Source organism: Echinops telfairi, unplaced genomic scaffold, assembly GCF_000313985.2.
Source record: "Echinops telfairi isolate 266 unplaced genomic scaffold, ASM31398v2 ScPeMD7_6;HRSCAF=24_1, whole genome shotgun sequence".
In the NCBI taxonomy this organism is placed as follows: Eukaryota; Metazoa; Chordata; class Mammalia; order Afrosoricida; family Tenrecidae; genus Echinops; species Echinops telfairi.
In genome coordinates this window covers 10572247-10587951 of record NW_022103903.1, presented here as the reverse complement: position 1 = coordinate 10587951, position 15705 = coordinate 10572247, and the positions used below count along the sequence as shown (strand labels likewise).

Here is a 15705-nt window from a genome sequence, read left to right as displayed (position 1 = left end):
TTATAAACTATCAAGGGCTCATGAGGGAGGGGGGAGCGGGGAGGGAGGGGAAAAATGAGGACCTAATGTCGGGGGTTTAAATGGAGAGAAAATGTTTTGAAAAACGATGTACAAATGCGCTTTACACAGTTGATGTGTGTATGGATTGAGATAACAGTTGTATGAGCCCCTAATAAAATGCTAAAAAATAAATAAATAAATAAATAAATTAAAAAAAAAAAAGAAAAACAGGAAGACTCTCAAAAAAAAAAAAGAAAAAAAGAAATCAATCCAAGGGGGAAAACAATCAAATGCTGTGTGCATATACATATACACACAGTTTACCTTGAACTACAAGGAGTTAGTGACACTGACTTCCAGCTTAGTAAAAATCCATGAGTAATTTAATTGATCCTAGAACTGAGTGGGCTGACTTACTGTATATGTGGATTTTTTTTCTGTACTGTCAAGTTTTACATTTGTATTAGTCTTATTAGGGGTACCTTCAAACTTCAAAAAAGGTCCAATCAAAACCATGACTTCTGAGGGGATTTGCTGAGCCAGTTAAAGTAAAGGCAGAGAGGTCTACTTAGATGGGTATGGTGACTGCTTTTGGTGACTGACACCATATGGCTAATCTTGGGATGCAGAGAATACTAAAAAGATGCTTCATTGTATTTAGTGAGTCTGCAAAGGCATTTGACTGGATGAAGCATAAAAAACTAAGAATATCCTTGAGCAGAATGGGAATTATAAAACACTGCATTATGCTCACGCAGAACCTGGACATGGACCAAGAGGCAATTGTGAGAACAGGACAAGAAAATACTGTATCTTTTAAAATCCAGAGAGGTGTGTACCAGGGGTGTATTCTCTCACCATCCTCATTTAATCTGTATGATGAGCAAATCATCAGAGAAACTGGATTACATGAACAAGAATGCAACACCTGGATTGAAGGACGGCTTATTAACAATCTACAATATGCAGATGACACACCTTATACTTGCTGGAAGTGAGGAAGACTTGAAGCACTTGCTGATTAGATTCAAGGATTGTAGCCTTCAGGTGGATTAGAATTCCATGTAAAGAAGATAAAAATCCTTACAACTAGTCCAATGGGTAACACGATAAATGGAGAAAAGACTAAATTTGCCAAGGATTTTGTCTTGTTTAGGTACATAATCAATGCTCAAGGAAGTAACAGTCGAGAGTAAATCTGCTGCATAAGACTTCTTTAAAGTGTTGAAAAGCAAGGATGTTACTTTGAGGAATAAGGTGTGTCTGACTCAAGTCCTGGTATTTTCTATTACTTCAAATGCATGTGAAAGTTGGGTATCAATTAAGGAATATCAGAGAAGAATCAATGCATTTGGATTGTGGTGCTATTAAATAATATTGGAATTGCCATGGACCGCCAACAGAACAAACAAATGTGTCATGGAAGAAGTACAGCCAGAATGCTCCTAAGAAGCAAGGATGGCTAGACTTCATCTCATGTACTCTGGATATGTCATCAGGCGAGACCTGTCCCTGAAAAGGGCATCATGCTTAGTAAGACCCTGGGCAAGATAGGTTCACATAGTGGCTGCAACAATGGGTTCAAATATAGGAACAATTGTGAGTATGGTGCAGGATTAGGTGGTGTTTTTTTGCACTTGAAGCCACTATGAGTCAGAACTAACTTGAGGGCACCTAACAACAATGACCTTGGACAATCCTGGGGCTTGTTATAAAGAAGTTCAAAGAACACTGAAAATTCCATTGGTGAAGAAAGGCCAAGGACTCAATATATCTTCCAGCCTTGAACTTTTCCCCAAACTCCAAGAACATTGAAAACAATACAACTTGAGTGTCTCAAGGATACCCAAACTGCTATTTTGATGTAGGGTCATGGAAGAGCAAAGAATGTTTCGGAGAAAGGTTAGACAAATGTAAACATTGCTTTCAGTAAATGGGAGTATATTTCTAGAAATAATAGCTCCACGTTTTTGATATTTTTGTCTAATAAAGGTTTCTATGGTCTGTGACAAGACTTTTTGACTTGGAGGAGTCCTGGTGGTGCAGTGGGTTATGAGTTCTGTTGCTAACCTACCCTTGTCACAAAATATTTCTACAAGGTGTACCCCCCCAAAATGGAAAAAAGCTCCGCTGGGCAAAACTTTTGTAGTATGCATTTTTCCCACTAGGCCAGTATAGAGAAACTCGTTCTGAGTTAGTGCACCCAGTGGCGTCACCTGGGAAGGTTCTCCCTGGTCACAGTGAATTTTTTCGTAAAAGCAGTTTGCTTAGAACCTCTTTTTTTTTGTGAAGGCCAATTTAAGAGGACAGTGTGTGGTTGTGAAATTTTGTTTCCTGCTGGGAAAAAATGCCACAGAAACTTTGTAATGTTGAACACAGCTTACAAGGACAGCGCTATGGGAAAAACACAAGGGTACATACAAGTGGTTTTCTCATTTCAAAAAAAAGGTGAACTGTCAATTGATGAGAAACCTCATTCTGGACGTCTATCAATTTCCCCAACAGATGGAAAATTTAAAAAGTCCTGATTTGTGGCAGGCGATTTTGCTACCATAACAATGCACTTGCTCATGCTGCCATCTCAGTCCATGAGTTTTTGACAAAAAACAGCATGCCTCTTTTGCCCCATACACCTGACCTCACTCCATGCAACTTCTTTTTGTTTCCATAAATGAAGAGGGACATGAAAGGACAGTGATTTAAGATGTAGAAGAGGTGAAGAAAAACACAAGGGAGGTGCTGTCAGCCATCCAAACAGATGAGTTGGAAAAAATCTTTCCAAGAATGGAATAACAGATTTGACAAATATATTAAGTAATCATGAGTGCTTTGAAATATATTAAGTAATATATAAATATATTAAGTAATCATGAGTGCTTTGAAGGTAATAAGGTTGTTTTGTTAAAAAAAAATTAAATACATAGCTTGGAAAAAAAATATCTGTTTTTGGGAGGGGGTACCCCTCAGATATATTACAATCAATGTAAATGTGTTATATATCTGTGTGTGTGTGTGTGTGTGTGTATAAATATATATAATGAAGGTCTCTGGGTGGTGTAAATGGTTTTCATTGTACTACTAATCTACAGGATGCTGAATTGAACTTACTGAGGGAAAAAAAAGCCTTGAAAGCTGCTTCCATAAAGACTGTCAGCAATAAAAACTTATAGAATGGTTTCACTCTGTACCACATGGTGTCACCATAAGTCAGAATCAATTCGACCACACCAGGCTTGGAATATGGACACACACATCTATAGGTACACAGACACATGTGTATATGTGCATATGTAGGTGTGTTGTGTTGCTGTTGCTGGCTTGGCTGCCCTGTTGATTCTGACTCAAATGCAAAAGCTCCTTTGGATCACCAGGTCTGCATTCTGAGGCCTCTCTAGGTTGCTTGAACAACAATTTTACAGATGATAATCCAGTGCTTAACATTTGCATCACCCCTGTGTGTAGCACAAGGCAAAATCAGTCAAAGAAAAACCAAGTACATAATGCAATCTCAAATTCAAAAGAGTGCTTCTTTTAGAAGGCAGTGAGGTACACCTCTCATTAATTTCTGTAAGGATGTATATACAGCAGAGACTTATTCACGTTTGTCAAAAATGAATTAAACATAACTGTGAATATAATATGTGCTGTAATGTTGTATCCCTTTTTAATTTGCATTTTCAGCAGTCTTTAATGATAGAGTATATAACTCTTCTTCCCAACCAAAGATAAAAAAGATTCAATTATTCCCCAGTTCTATAATCTATTGCAGATTCCTCTTATATATCAGAATTTCATTACTGCTGGAAAAGATAAAAAGACAGCATACAGTAAAAGATCTTATGATCAATAATCAGCAAGTCCAAAGAACTAGGAGAAATGCATAAAAATACATTGAGTTTCATAATATATAGCTTCATTATTTTTAAGCAGAATTCTGTCATTTTTCTAACAAAACAAGGTCTCCTTTTAACAAAACATGGAGCAGACACATCAGTAAAATCTGTGAAAAGCTCTGTATCAGAGACATGTAAAATTAAAGTGTTTTATCAGAAAGTGATTGGAATTGACATTATTCTTTAAGAAACATGCTACTAGATATACAGTCCAGGATTTACAAAAATTTTGTGATTAATTGCACATGTGGAAATTGTAGACACATATTCAATTTAGTTGAACAGCTTTTGTAAGTCTTTAAGACATTATTTCTTTGAAAATTTAACTCAACTATAAATGAGTATATAGTTAAAAGCCTTGTCCCACATCCTGTCTTTTTCTTTGGCTCCCCAATATACTTGAAGCACAATAGTCACTATATTACCAAAGGAACCACAGAACAGAGCAATGAGAATAATATAGATCTATTCCAAAGAATAGATAACTAGATCTAGTTATCTGAGATCTAGTTATAGATAACTGAGATCTAGTCTTTGGAAATAGTCGACATATATTGTCATTAAATCTATTTAGGATACCCTAGTTTATAACAAAAAGTTTTAAAATTCAAGTTGTAGCATCACAATAAAAAGGATTCACCTATTTTTCTTCCTTCTATTGAGTAGATTTTCAGTTTATATAAAACTCAAACATCAAGAAAATAAACTTATCTACTCCTTGAGTCTTTTATTTGATCACTGAAGATCCTTAAGGTTCAACAAATAAGACATATAAAGTGCCATGTTAAGATGCCATACTGCCCAGCAACAACACACATGTAACTCATAGTTACATAGTACACCAAGTTGGTAGCTATCACAGGTATTAAAAATAATACTTATATCATCAAAAGTCAAAAACCCACCAAAAATAAGCAATAATGGATTGTGCTGTGTGGTAGGACAGTTGTAAAATGACATTGTGTGCTACACTACAGGGTGGAGTAGTAGGGTAAGGATGATGTCTTTGTTTTCTCACTGAAAACAGTTTTGCTGGCACTGGAATCATCAATACAAAGGAACGAAGGAGTTTTTCCTCAGGTCTGGACCAAGCACCCTGTTTGTACCAATCACTGTCTAGCTACCATTGCTCCTTCTGTGGCAGTTAGACCCTTACAAAGAAGTGATTCTTTGGCTGAATAGCAACAACCTAAACTCAACATGCAATGGGAAACAAGATTTTGCAATTACTTGAATGGATTTAGTTCCTGGTAGTAGTCACTGAAAACATCATGACTAATTAAGCAGTGCTGTAAAATATTACGTAAAACATTACATAAAGAATATGTATAAAACTTGTACATTCCCCCTAGATTCATTATCTTTTAAAGCAGTGAGCTAAAGGTCTGAAGTATTGCAAGTATCCTTAAAACGAAACTTCTAGGCAAATAATACTTGCCACCATCTCCTTTATGTTGCAAAAGAAAATCCTAAGGGAGAAAAACCATCATGAACCGAAATTCAAGCAGTTCCCTTGGGTTTCTTTTCTTCTGCTCCTGGGGTGAGTCAAGACTCATTTGTTTCACATTCCTCCTGATGAAGTCTTCTCCGTGCAAGACCAGTCCAGACACAAGTCCACTGGCCCCCTGGAGCCTTTTACCTCTTGCCCTCAGTCCCCGCATCTGACAGCACACAGCAGCACGTTTCCGGTTTGGCAGCCCAGAAGTAACAGAGCTCCAACCTGAAGCAGCAGCAGGCCCCGCACAAGAAACCAACAGGACATCTACCAAAACAGACAGGCTAACAGACTTGCGAGGTCCATTAGAACCCTACTTCTCATTCGAGAAAACCCGGGGCCAGGGTGGCGGGCTGTCGGCGGGGCAGAGCCACCCTGCCCGGCTAAGTGGAGCTGCAGGTCCGCCAAGGTGGGGACAGTGACGCAGCGAAGGCGTTCACCTGTGGGCCAGCGATCCAGCCCCGCCCCCAGGGATCGCGGCCATCCAGTAACCCCACAGCCCCCCAAAGACGGAGACTTGTAAAGCTGGGCCCCTCCAGCTAAGCCTGACACTCACCGTCCACGGTCTTCTTCTTGAAGAGGGACGCCATGGTCGGGGACCGCGCCCGAGCGGCCCGATCCGGCCCGGTTCGGCCCGCAGCTGGGCGAGGCGGGAGGCGAAGGACAGGCCCTGGAGGTTTCCAGAGGGCCGGGGCGCTGAGCAGGCAGAGAGGGTGGGGTGGCGAGCAGGGACCCCAGAAAGGCGGCTAGTCACCCAACTACCGCAGTCTCGTCGCCCGGAGCTCAGGTGACCGGGAACTAAGGCACTTTTTGGAGAAGTCACTTCTCGGCGGCGCCTGCGCACTGTGATCCGGCGCCTGCGCACTCGGGACTGTGAAGCCGCCGCGCTGCCCTCAGCTCCGCTGTTGCCCGCTCTTTGGAACCGCGGGGTCTTGCGGGGCGAGCCCGGGACTTTGGGGGATCGGTGGGTGGGAGAAGGTGCGGGCGGTGTTTGGGGACTTCTTTTCACGCGTGCGGTTCTCTTGCTCACTGCGATGACCTCTGGCCAGCGCTTTTCTGTGAGCCCTGGAGATTCCCGGAGTCCGCAGACCAATGTGGATCGTCCTGGGACACATTCTGGGTTGATTTAGGACATCCCGTCGCTGTCTCCATTGACCTGGTGTTGGTATGGGGGTACTTGCAGGGGCTGATGTTCATGCGCAGCTTGCACCCAGAGCTCACGCCCTTTTGCGCCCCGACTCCGCGCCCACCTGCAGCAGGGGCCTCCGGGGGCGCAGCGGCCCCGCGGCGGGTGTCCTGGGGGAGCAGGGGTGGGGGTGGGCTACGATGTCTAGTGTTGAGGATGCGGGACCAAAGTGAACAGGGAACAGTTTTCTTAGTGCAATACTTTTGGAATATTCTTGATTGGGGACAGGGAAGGGGTAGCACGACGGGGAAAATGTGTATACCGTTTTAAATGTCTCCTTAGCAATTTGATCTCTTTGCATTGCTTATGAAGAAAATTTCATTCGTGTACTGTGAACTTAGTAAAATGCTATCTTTCTGTATGTTGGTGTTTGATTTTTACCGTGGAAAAATGGTAAAAATTGAAAAGCAGAATCAATAAAACAATCCTTGCTTGCGTGTATATATAAGCTTACATGGGGGGGCGCTTTTTGGATCAAGACTAAGTTCATATTTAGTCGTGTGCTTAATATATTGCTTCACTATTCAGACCTTGAACTTTTTCTCACCAATTTATTGGGATCATAAAAAACTGCCTTCCGACAAAATACCCATTTATAAACTATCAAGGGCTCATGCGGGAGGGGGGAGCGGGGAGGGAGTGGAAAAATGAGGACCTAATGTCGGGGGTTTAAATGGAGAGAAAATGTTTTGAGAAACGATGTACAAATGCGCTTTACACAATTGATGTGTGTATGGTTTGGGATAACAGTTGTATGAGCCCCTAATAAAATGTTAAAAAAAAAATAAGAGAAGAAAAGAAAGAGCAAAAAAATAAATGAAAAACAAAACAAACAAAACCTGCCTTCCACAGGGTAAACAATATTTATTTCATAGATGTAATTGCAGTTCCAGACATCCCAGTAATGGTGTCACTGTTAACAGTTCTAGATTTATAAACTCCTATCTCCAGCCTATTTATGTATTTAAGATAACCAAAATGTCTTTCCCAATTTTTTTGTCCTATAAGAATCCTAGATAACAAAGCCACCAATAATATGGCTGCTCAGATGATAACTAAAAATCTGCTTGTGAACAATTTTCTCAAAATGACACAATAATGTGCAAAGTAGACTTATATTACTCAGCAAGTGTTTCTAGATCTTGTAGGAAGTTAAGGTAAAAATAAAACACAAGACAGCCTTTGCACCTCAATTCTGACCTTTCCTGGAGCCAGCTATGTGGCAAAAGGCAGCTTGCCCTGGCTACATGTTAAAATGAATGGCATAGAGCTGCACTGGAATGCAGGAGAGACAATAAGCTGTTATGTGTGTAGTAATCAACTTCTCCCTGGTGCACTCACCCTTGTGTTATTACCCTTACACTATCCCCCCCACTGACCCAATTGTACCAGTTGGTAAAATGCCAAAATACTTAGCAGCAACCATATGGAAGACCCTCCAAACGTGCACAGCGGGAGCTCAAGACAGGGCTTGTTCATTATAATAAAAACAAAATAGAAATAAGTACTATTTAAGTCAAGCAGTGTAATAGCTTGATTCTTCCATAGTTGGAAGCAGGCTTAAATGCATTCAGCTGGTATACACTAACCTGGTTGCCTTCCATTCAGATTCATTGGCGGTCTAACTGCACCAGCACATACTTTGAATGTCACTTCTTATTTAAAAGAGTTCTGATGGCATCTATAGAGGGATGGCATATATCCCACTCTATAAGACTCATTGACAGGTTTTAGAAGAGGGAACACGATTCTTTAGATAAGAATTGTGAACTATGTAATTTACACTGTACATTGTATACTGTATTTTTAATGGGACACTCTATTAACAATTTTGACAACATAGTCTTTGAATGGTATCAGATTTTTAATTAAAACTTTTAGCTTTTTTTTTCTTTTAGCATAAATCCTGACTCAATCCTCCCTATCCTATATTGGGAATGGATCGTTGTAACCAAAATAGAGCTTATATGTCTTTGCACTCATCGACCTGTACCTTTTTGAGGCGCTGTAACTATGAATTAATTCATATTAAGCTGATCCTTTCCTTTGAGGCACGTTAGGCCTGATCTGGTTTTTAACATTTTCTGTATTTTTTTGTTTGTTTATATTGGGGTTTATCTCAGATGTGTTTATCATTGGGGTCACCTCTTGAAATTCTGTTATATGTTTTACTGCTACTGATCTTCAGGTTATGAAACCCAGGAATGATGAACCCATAGCAAGAGCAAGTAGAGATAGGGTTTCAGGGGAGGTACAGTGGGGATGGTGGTTAGACCGGTACAAAGGAGCTGATGTCAAGAAGTTCAGGAAGGAAAATCATATTTTGAAACTGATTGTGATAACAGTTGTACAATACTGCTTGATATGATTGAACTATGGAATATGATATCTGTAATAACTCCCAATAAAATGGTTTTGAAAAAAAGAGATGCCTGTGTTCTATTTTTAATTTTTCACTTGCAGTAACCATAAAAAAATTAAGCGGCATGTTGTAATGTGTTCTTAGATAAACAATATCCAATTCAAATGATCCGTTTTTGCTTTTCCAAAAATGAATAAAACAATTCAGAAATCTATTTTTGATTATCTTCTGGAGTTTTCCATAATATTGTTTCTTTTCTTTAACAACAGAATATTTGCCATTTTTCACCTTTTTTATATCATGGAATGCGATTTGAAGAAATGCACAGAACTACAATAACATTCTATTCTTTTCCATTTATGTTACCACAAAAGTGCTGACTCTGGACATAGAACATTGTGGGTCTATAACCAACTCTTACTCTCCAGCTAGTAGACCTGAACTAAGTCACAGTCACTCCACGCCCTTGTTTTCTCACATGTAAAATGAAATAATCATATTACCTTAGTTTGGTTGTTTTAAGAATTAAGCAAGTTAAAATACATAAAACACTCAAAGTAGTGTGGCCACATAAATATACCCTAAAATGGTATTATTCTCAGTTCTCTTTTTATTTCCTTAATAGTAATCGCTCCACTTAGAAATGTTTTCTTCTATAGTAGAGGAAAACCTGAGATTGAAGATTATGTTTTCTGATTCAAATCTCTATGAGCCCCAGTTGGTCTCATTTCTTTCTCCTTTACTAAAAATAACCCAAAACTGTAGGCTTATAATAGAGGAGGAGGAAGAACTCAGAAAAGGGCAGTGAAAATGGTTGCCCAACTCAAAGAATGTACTCAACGTGACTGCATTGTCCATGTGCAAACTTGAATTGGCATGTGCATTTGCAGTATACTCAACAGTAAAAACTTAATTATACAACGATAATCCATGGTTTCCTAACTTTAATCTGTTATTTTCTGTAGGAGTTGCAGGAATTTACATGTGACACTGGATTGCTTTGTATGAAAATCATTCATTATAGGCCTAGTTGCATGAGTCTTTTCTCCCCAACTCCATATTCTAAACTTGAGAGTAAAGAAGAGATCTCTGGAGGCCCAGAGGAGAGGCATTGTGCTTCTCAGAACAAAGTTAACGGTTCAAACCCACCTTGCCTTCTGTAGGAGAAAGGTGAGGCTGGCAGCCCCTGTAAAATTTAAGTCTCAGAAAACCTAAAGCAGCTTTACTCTGCACTATAGGGTAACTTGTAAGGAGTCAGGGTCTACTTTCATGTGGCTATGATTTGGGAACAGAGAGCATATTCTATTCAATCATTTTCCTACACATATAAGTACATGGAATAGAAACTTTGTAATGCAAATGAATTTTTATATCACTTATACCTGAGTCCTATTGGCATGATGACAGTGAGTTTGGTTTTTTGAGTTTATGTCTCAGTATTTTTAATGCCAAAATGACACAAAGTATATGAAGTACACTTGTATTGGCTTGACACATTCAAATTTCCATGTATCCGAAAGGCAGCCAACATTATTCACTACCATAAACAACATAGGAATACTCCTTTAGACTCACACAATAGTTGCCTTGCCTTTGGGGGAAAATTAATATGGATTCCCCCACTTTTTGTTTTTTATCTCAGTTCAAATTTGAGCAGACTGCAATCTACTTAAGTGACCACCTTACAGCATATTTTGCTTAATATTTAATAATGCTTTAGCAAAAAACATGGCTATCCATAAGCAAAATTATGAATAATATGTCTACATGGGATTTTAAATATTTCTCAGTGCCATACATATTTAGAACAAAAAGAGTCAAGAGTCATTTTCAAGTCAAAAGACAACTCATTTCTTTTTTTTAAATCATTTTATTAGGGACTCATACAACTTTTATCACAACCCATACATACATCAATTGTGTAAAGCACATTTGTACATTCATTGCACTCATCATTCTTAAAAAATCTGCCCTCAACCCAAGACCCTGCCATCAGCTCCTCATTTTTCCCCTACCTCATGAACCCTTGATAATTTACAAATTATTAGTTTGTCATATCTTGCACTGTCTGACGTCTCCCTTCACTCACTTTTCTGTTGTCCATCCTTCAGGGAGGAGGCTATATGTAAATTCTTGTAATAGGTTCCCTCTTTCTAACCCACTCTCCCTCTAAGCTCCCAGTATCACCACTCACACCACTGGTCCTGAAGGGATCATCTGCCCTGGATTCTCTGTGTTCCCAATTCCTATCTGTACCAGTGTACATCCTCTGGTCTATCCAGAATTGTAAGGTAAAATTGGGATCAAAATAGTTGAGGGGAGGAAGCATTTAGGAACTAGAGGAAAGTTGTATGTTTTATCGCTGCTACCTCACAAGCAATCACCAGAGAAAATTATATAACTAATAAAGTATTGAGAATCATCCCTAGCATTGCAAATGGCTAAGAAACTTGGCTGCTATCCAAAAGTTGAAGGTTCAGTTCCACAGAGGTACCTCAATGGAAAGGCTTGAGAGTTTACTTACACTTAGTCAGTCATTGAAAACCCACTGGATCATCATTCTACCATTGGACCCACAGAGTTGCTATGGGTCAGGACTGAAGAGAAGGAAGCTGGTGAGATATTGGACCAGTAAATGTGAGGACAGACCACTTTGTGTGTGTACACTACATAGCCAATGATGCAGCCTTTTGTGTGCTTTCTTCCTTTTGGCTGTATGTAGGTGGGCTTTGTGTGCCTACGTGTGTAAGTAAACTTGCCTGAGATTGTTGCTTCCAACATTGGCTCAGAGGAGTAAAAGGCTTGGTTTCAGGGAAAGGTGAGCAAGTGGAAGAAATTCTGATGCTTTCTATTCCTTCTCCATAGCTCAATGATTACTATATTTAGACATCCTTCTCTCATTTATTTTAAAACACTTATTCTAACTTGACTGAACGTCGATGCTAAAATATATCACATATACATGTCTATTGCATACATATTATAGTTTTATTTCAAGCCAAATAATGTATGCAGATCTAGTCCATGATTCAGCATATAAGCCTTCAAATTTGGATTTTTTTCTCCCTATAATGCCTTTACCCTTGCTTTAACAGTTCAAGAAATGCATTCCATTTTTCTCTTTGTCAGCGCTTGCATTTAAAAACGGGTAACATAAAGAATGAAAGACTATTTAGACAAAAAGCTAAATGAGTACTCTGAGTGTATGTGGCTGCACATCATTGGTTTTATAGTCTAAAATAGTTCATGTGTTACTTGGAATATCTAGCAACATGATCTTTTGTTGAAAAATAAACTAAACTTTGCCCTGAATTCCTCACAGTGTTAATAGGAGTTGCACATGAGTAAATCAAGACAGAATTTCTGCCCCCTGGCACAACAGAGCATATGTATATATTTGCTCTTCAATTCAGTAAAGGCTCTAGAGTGCAGAACTACGACCATACAACATAGAAATGGATGTAAATATGGGGGTAATGGATTTTTCTCTTCAATAAAATAAAACCTTAATAGCTATTTCACTGTCTATTTTAAATGAATAGAAATTAAGAAAAGCTCTGGATGTTAGATCTTGGTAAATTAGTAAGTATGAATAATTTGCTAAAATAATTGCACTGCATTTTCCATACAAATAAGGTGGATTTTTTTATAATGATACTCATTTAAGGCTACAATTGAATGGCCTTCTCTTTATTGTTTTATTTGCTAATGTAGCAAACGGTTATAGAACACCTACCAAATGGAAATGTCTAGTCCTTGTTAGACACTGGGAAGGAAGTAAACATGAAATAGACATAGCTTTTATCTGGTAAAAATATTGTACATCAATCAGTAAATGAAAAGACACAATAATGGCCATACAGTTTGAGGTCACTTAAAAAAAGCTATATAATTAATTGAAAGTATTAATAAAATGTTGTGCTTGGATGTCTTAGAAAGTTGAGCTACAACTAATGTTATACACATTTAAAAAAATTAATTCATTTTAAAAATTCATCTGCTTCAATTTATTCCTGTTATACACACAAAAAAGTGGTTTAAATGGTTGGATTTTTAACATGCCTGAGATGGAAAAAGTCAAACAAATTTGGAAATAATTTTAGATATTTTAATGTACAAATGATGAGCACATCAATATTTGTAATGCTTATTCAGTTACATAATAGTAAAGATAAGTAATATCTGAATGGATGTGATGCAGAGTCAGAAGAAAACTGTATCATATTTCCATAGTTGAATGCTTGCTTTTCTTCATTCTTTTAGTTATATTTTGTGATCATTATAACTTAGGTTACAAATCACCATTTTGAAAACTATATGAAAAATTAAAACTCTCAGCCCTAGCGTTGATTCTAAATTATAGAGAACTACTGGACATAACACGAGGTAGAACCACTTCTTTGTGTTTCCTAGGCTTTAGATCTTTTTTAAAAATCATTTTATTGGGGGCTTGTACAACTTTTATCAAAACCCATCCATCCATCCATTGTGTCAAGTACATTTGTACATTTGTTGCCGTCATCATTCTCAAAATATTTGCTTTCTACTTGAGCCCTCGATATCAGCTGCTCATTTTTCCCCTTCCCTCCCTGCTCCCCCCTCTCTGCCCCCCTCCCTCATGAACCCTTGATAATTTACAAATTATTATTACTTCTTTGTCATATCTTACAATTTCCGATGTCTACCTTCAACCATTTTTCTGTTGTCTATCCCCCAGGGAGGAGGTTATATGTAGATCCTCGTAATCAGTTCCCCCTTTCCACATCACCTTCTCTCCACCCTCCAAGTATTGTCCCTCTCACCACTAGTCCTGGAGGGATCATCTGTCCTGTATTCCATGTGTTTCCATTTCCTATCTACCAGTGTACATCCTCTGGTCTAGCCAGGTTTGTAAGGTAGAATTGAGATCATGATAGTGGGTCTCCACTCTGCATTCACCCTCTTTTACAATGATATGATTTTTTGTTCTTTGATGCCTAATACCTGATTCCTTTGACACCTCGTTGTCACACAGGCTGGTGTGCTTCTTCCATGTGGGCTTTGTTGCTTCTGATCTAGATGGCCACTTTTTTATCTTCAAGCCTTTAAGATCCCAGACACTATATCTTTTGATAGCCGGACACCATCAGTTTTCTTCACCGCATTTACTTATGCACACATTTGTCTTCAGTGATCATATTGGGAAGATGTGCACCCACTGATATGATTTTTTTGTTTTTTGATGCCTGATACCTGGTCCCTTCTATACCTCTTGGTCACACAGGCTGGCATGCTACTTCCATGTGGGCTTTGATGCTTCTGAACTAGATGGGTGCTTGTTTACCTGCAAGCCTTTAAGACCCCAGATGCTATATCTTTTGATAGCCGGGCACCAGCAGCTTTCTTCACATTTGCTTATGCACACATTTATCTTCTGCGATCATGTCAGGAAGGTGTGCATCATGGAATGCCAATTTAATAGAACAAAGTGTTCTTGCATTGAGGAAGTACTTGAGTGGAGGTCCAATGTCCATCTGCTGCCTTAATACTAAACCTATAAATATGTGCACATAAATCTATTTCCTCATCCTCATATATAAATATATTTACATATGTACATGCTTGTATTTAGACTTCAATAAATACACTTTGCCTTCTAGGTCTTTCCTCTATTTCCTTTTACTTTCTTCTTGTTCCACTATCATGCTCAGACTTCATTTGGGTTTCAGTAATTTCTCTTGGTTATATTGCCCTTGCTGAAGCCCTACCAGGCCTCTCGCACCCTCCTTGCCACTAATATTGTGTTACTTGTTGCTCCATTATCCCTGGGTTGATCAACACCACCTCCTTCCCCCACCTCCCCCTTTTCCATGTCCCCCCAGAACCATCGGTCCTGTTGTTTGCTTCTCCATACTGTTCATTCAGCCTATCCTATCTAGATAGATCTGCAGAGATAATAATATGCACCAAAAAACAAAGCATAGCAAGACAGAGTATCAAAAGAGAACACAACGATGACAACAAGAAAGAAAACCAATGAACCAGAAAAGAATAAGTTAATTTAAAAAAAAAACAAGAAAAAAAATTTTTAAAAGAAAGAAAAACCTGTAAATAGATCCAGGTCTGACTTTTGACCTCCAGTCATGTCCTCCAGTCAAGTCTGATGGGGTGCCACGCTTTGGCCCCAAAGTCTATCCTTTGCACTCCCTCGGGAGTGCTCTGCTCTGCTCCCCCGGGTGCTCTGCTGCATGCCTTCTGTGTTTTGCCTCGGTGTTGTGGGGTCAGACCAGGCCAATCCTGACACTGATGGGTCAACGAGAGACATCGTGTCTTATAGTGGGATCATAGGCTGTAGATCTTAATGGGAACAGAAAGCCTCAGCTTTTTCCTTCAGAGTGGAAGGTGGATTCAAACTGCTGACCTTGTGGTGAGCAGCCCACTAAGTAGCTAGGGCTCCTTAAATCATCAGTGGATAAAAAGAAATCATTTTCTATGAGAAAACTGGAGATGATTGGTCCAAGTGAGGGAGATTTATCTCTGCACTTGAGATTAACTTTTTGCAAGGTCTATGATCCATAACCACATATAGTGAGGGCCAATTTTATGTACAAATTCAAACCAAGGCACCAACCCATTGCCCTCAAGTTGATTGTGACTCAGAGTAGAACTGCCTCATCCATAGTGCGGTTAATGCTTAAATCTTTACCTAAGCAGACAGTGATGTTTTTGAATAGAAGTCTGGCAGGTCCATTGAGCTACTGGCCTTTTGGTTAGTAGCCAAGCACTTAAA

At 39.1% G+C, this 15705-nt stretch overlaps 1 protein-coding gene across 1 annotated transcript in view; it reads right to left on the bottom strand.

The window, feature by feature from the left end:
* Positions 1–6182, bottom strand: part of CHMP2B (charged multivesicular body protein 2B) — a 34901-nt gene extending 28719 nt beyond the window's left edge. The window contains exon 1 of the mRNA XM_004706429.4: positions 5945–6182. Coding sequence (XP_004706486.1) covers positions 5945–5978 — 34 coding nt within the window. The 5' untranslated portion in view covers positions 5979–6182. The remainder of the gene's footprint in view (positions 1–5944) is intronic.
* Positions 6183–15705: the final 9523 nt, after the last annotated feature.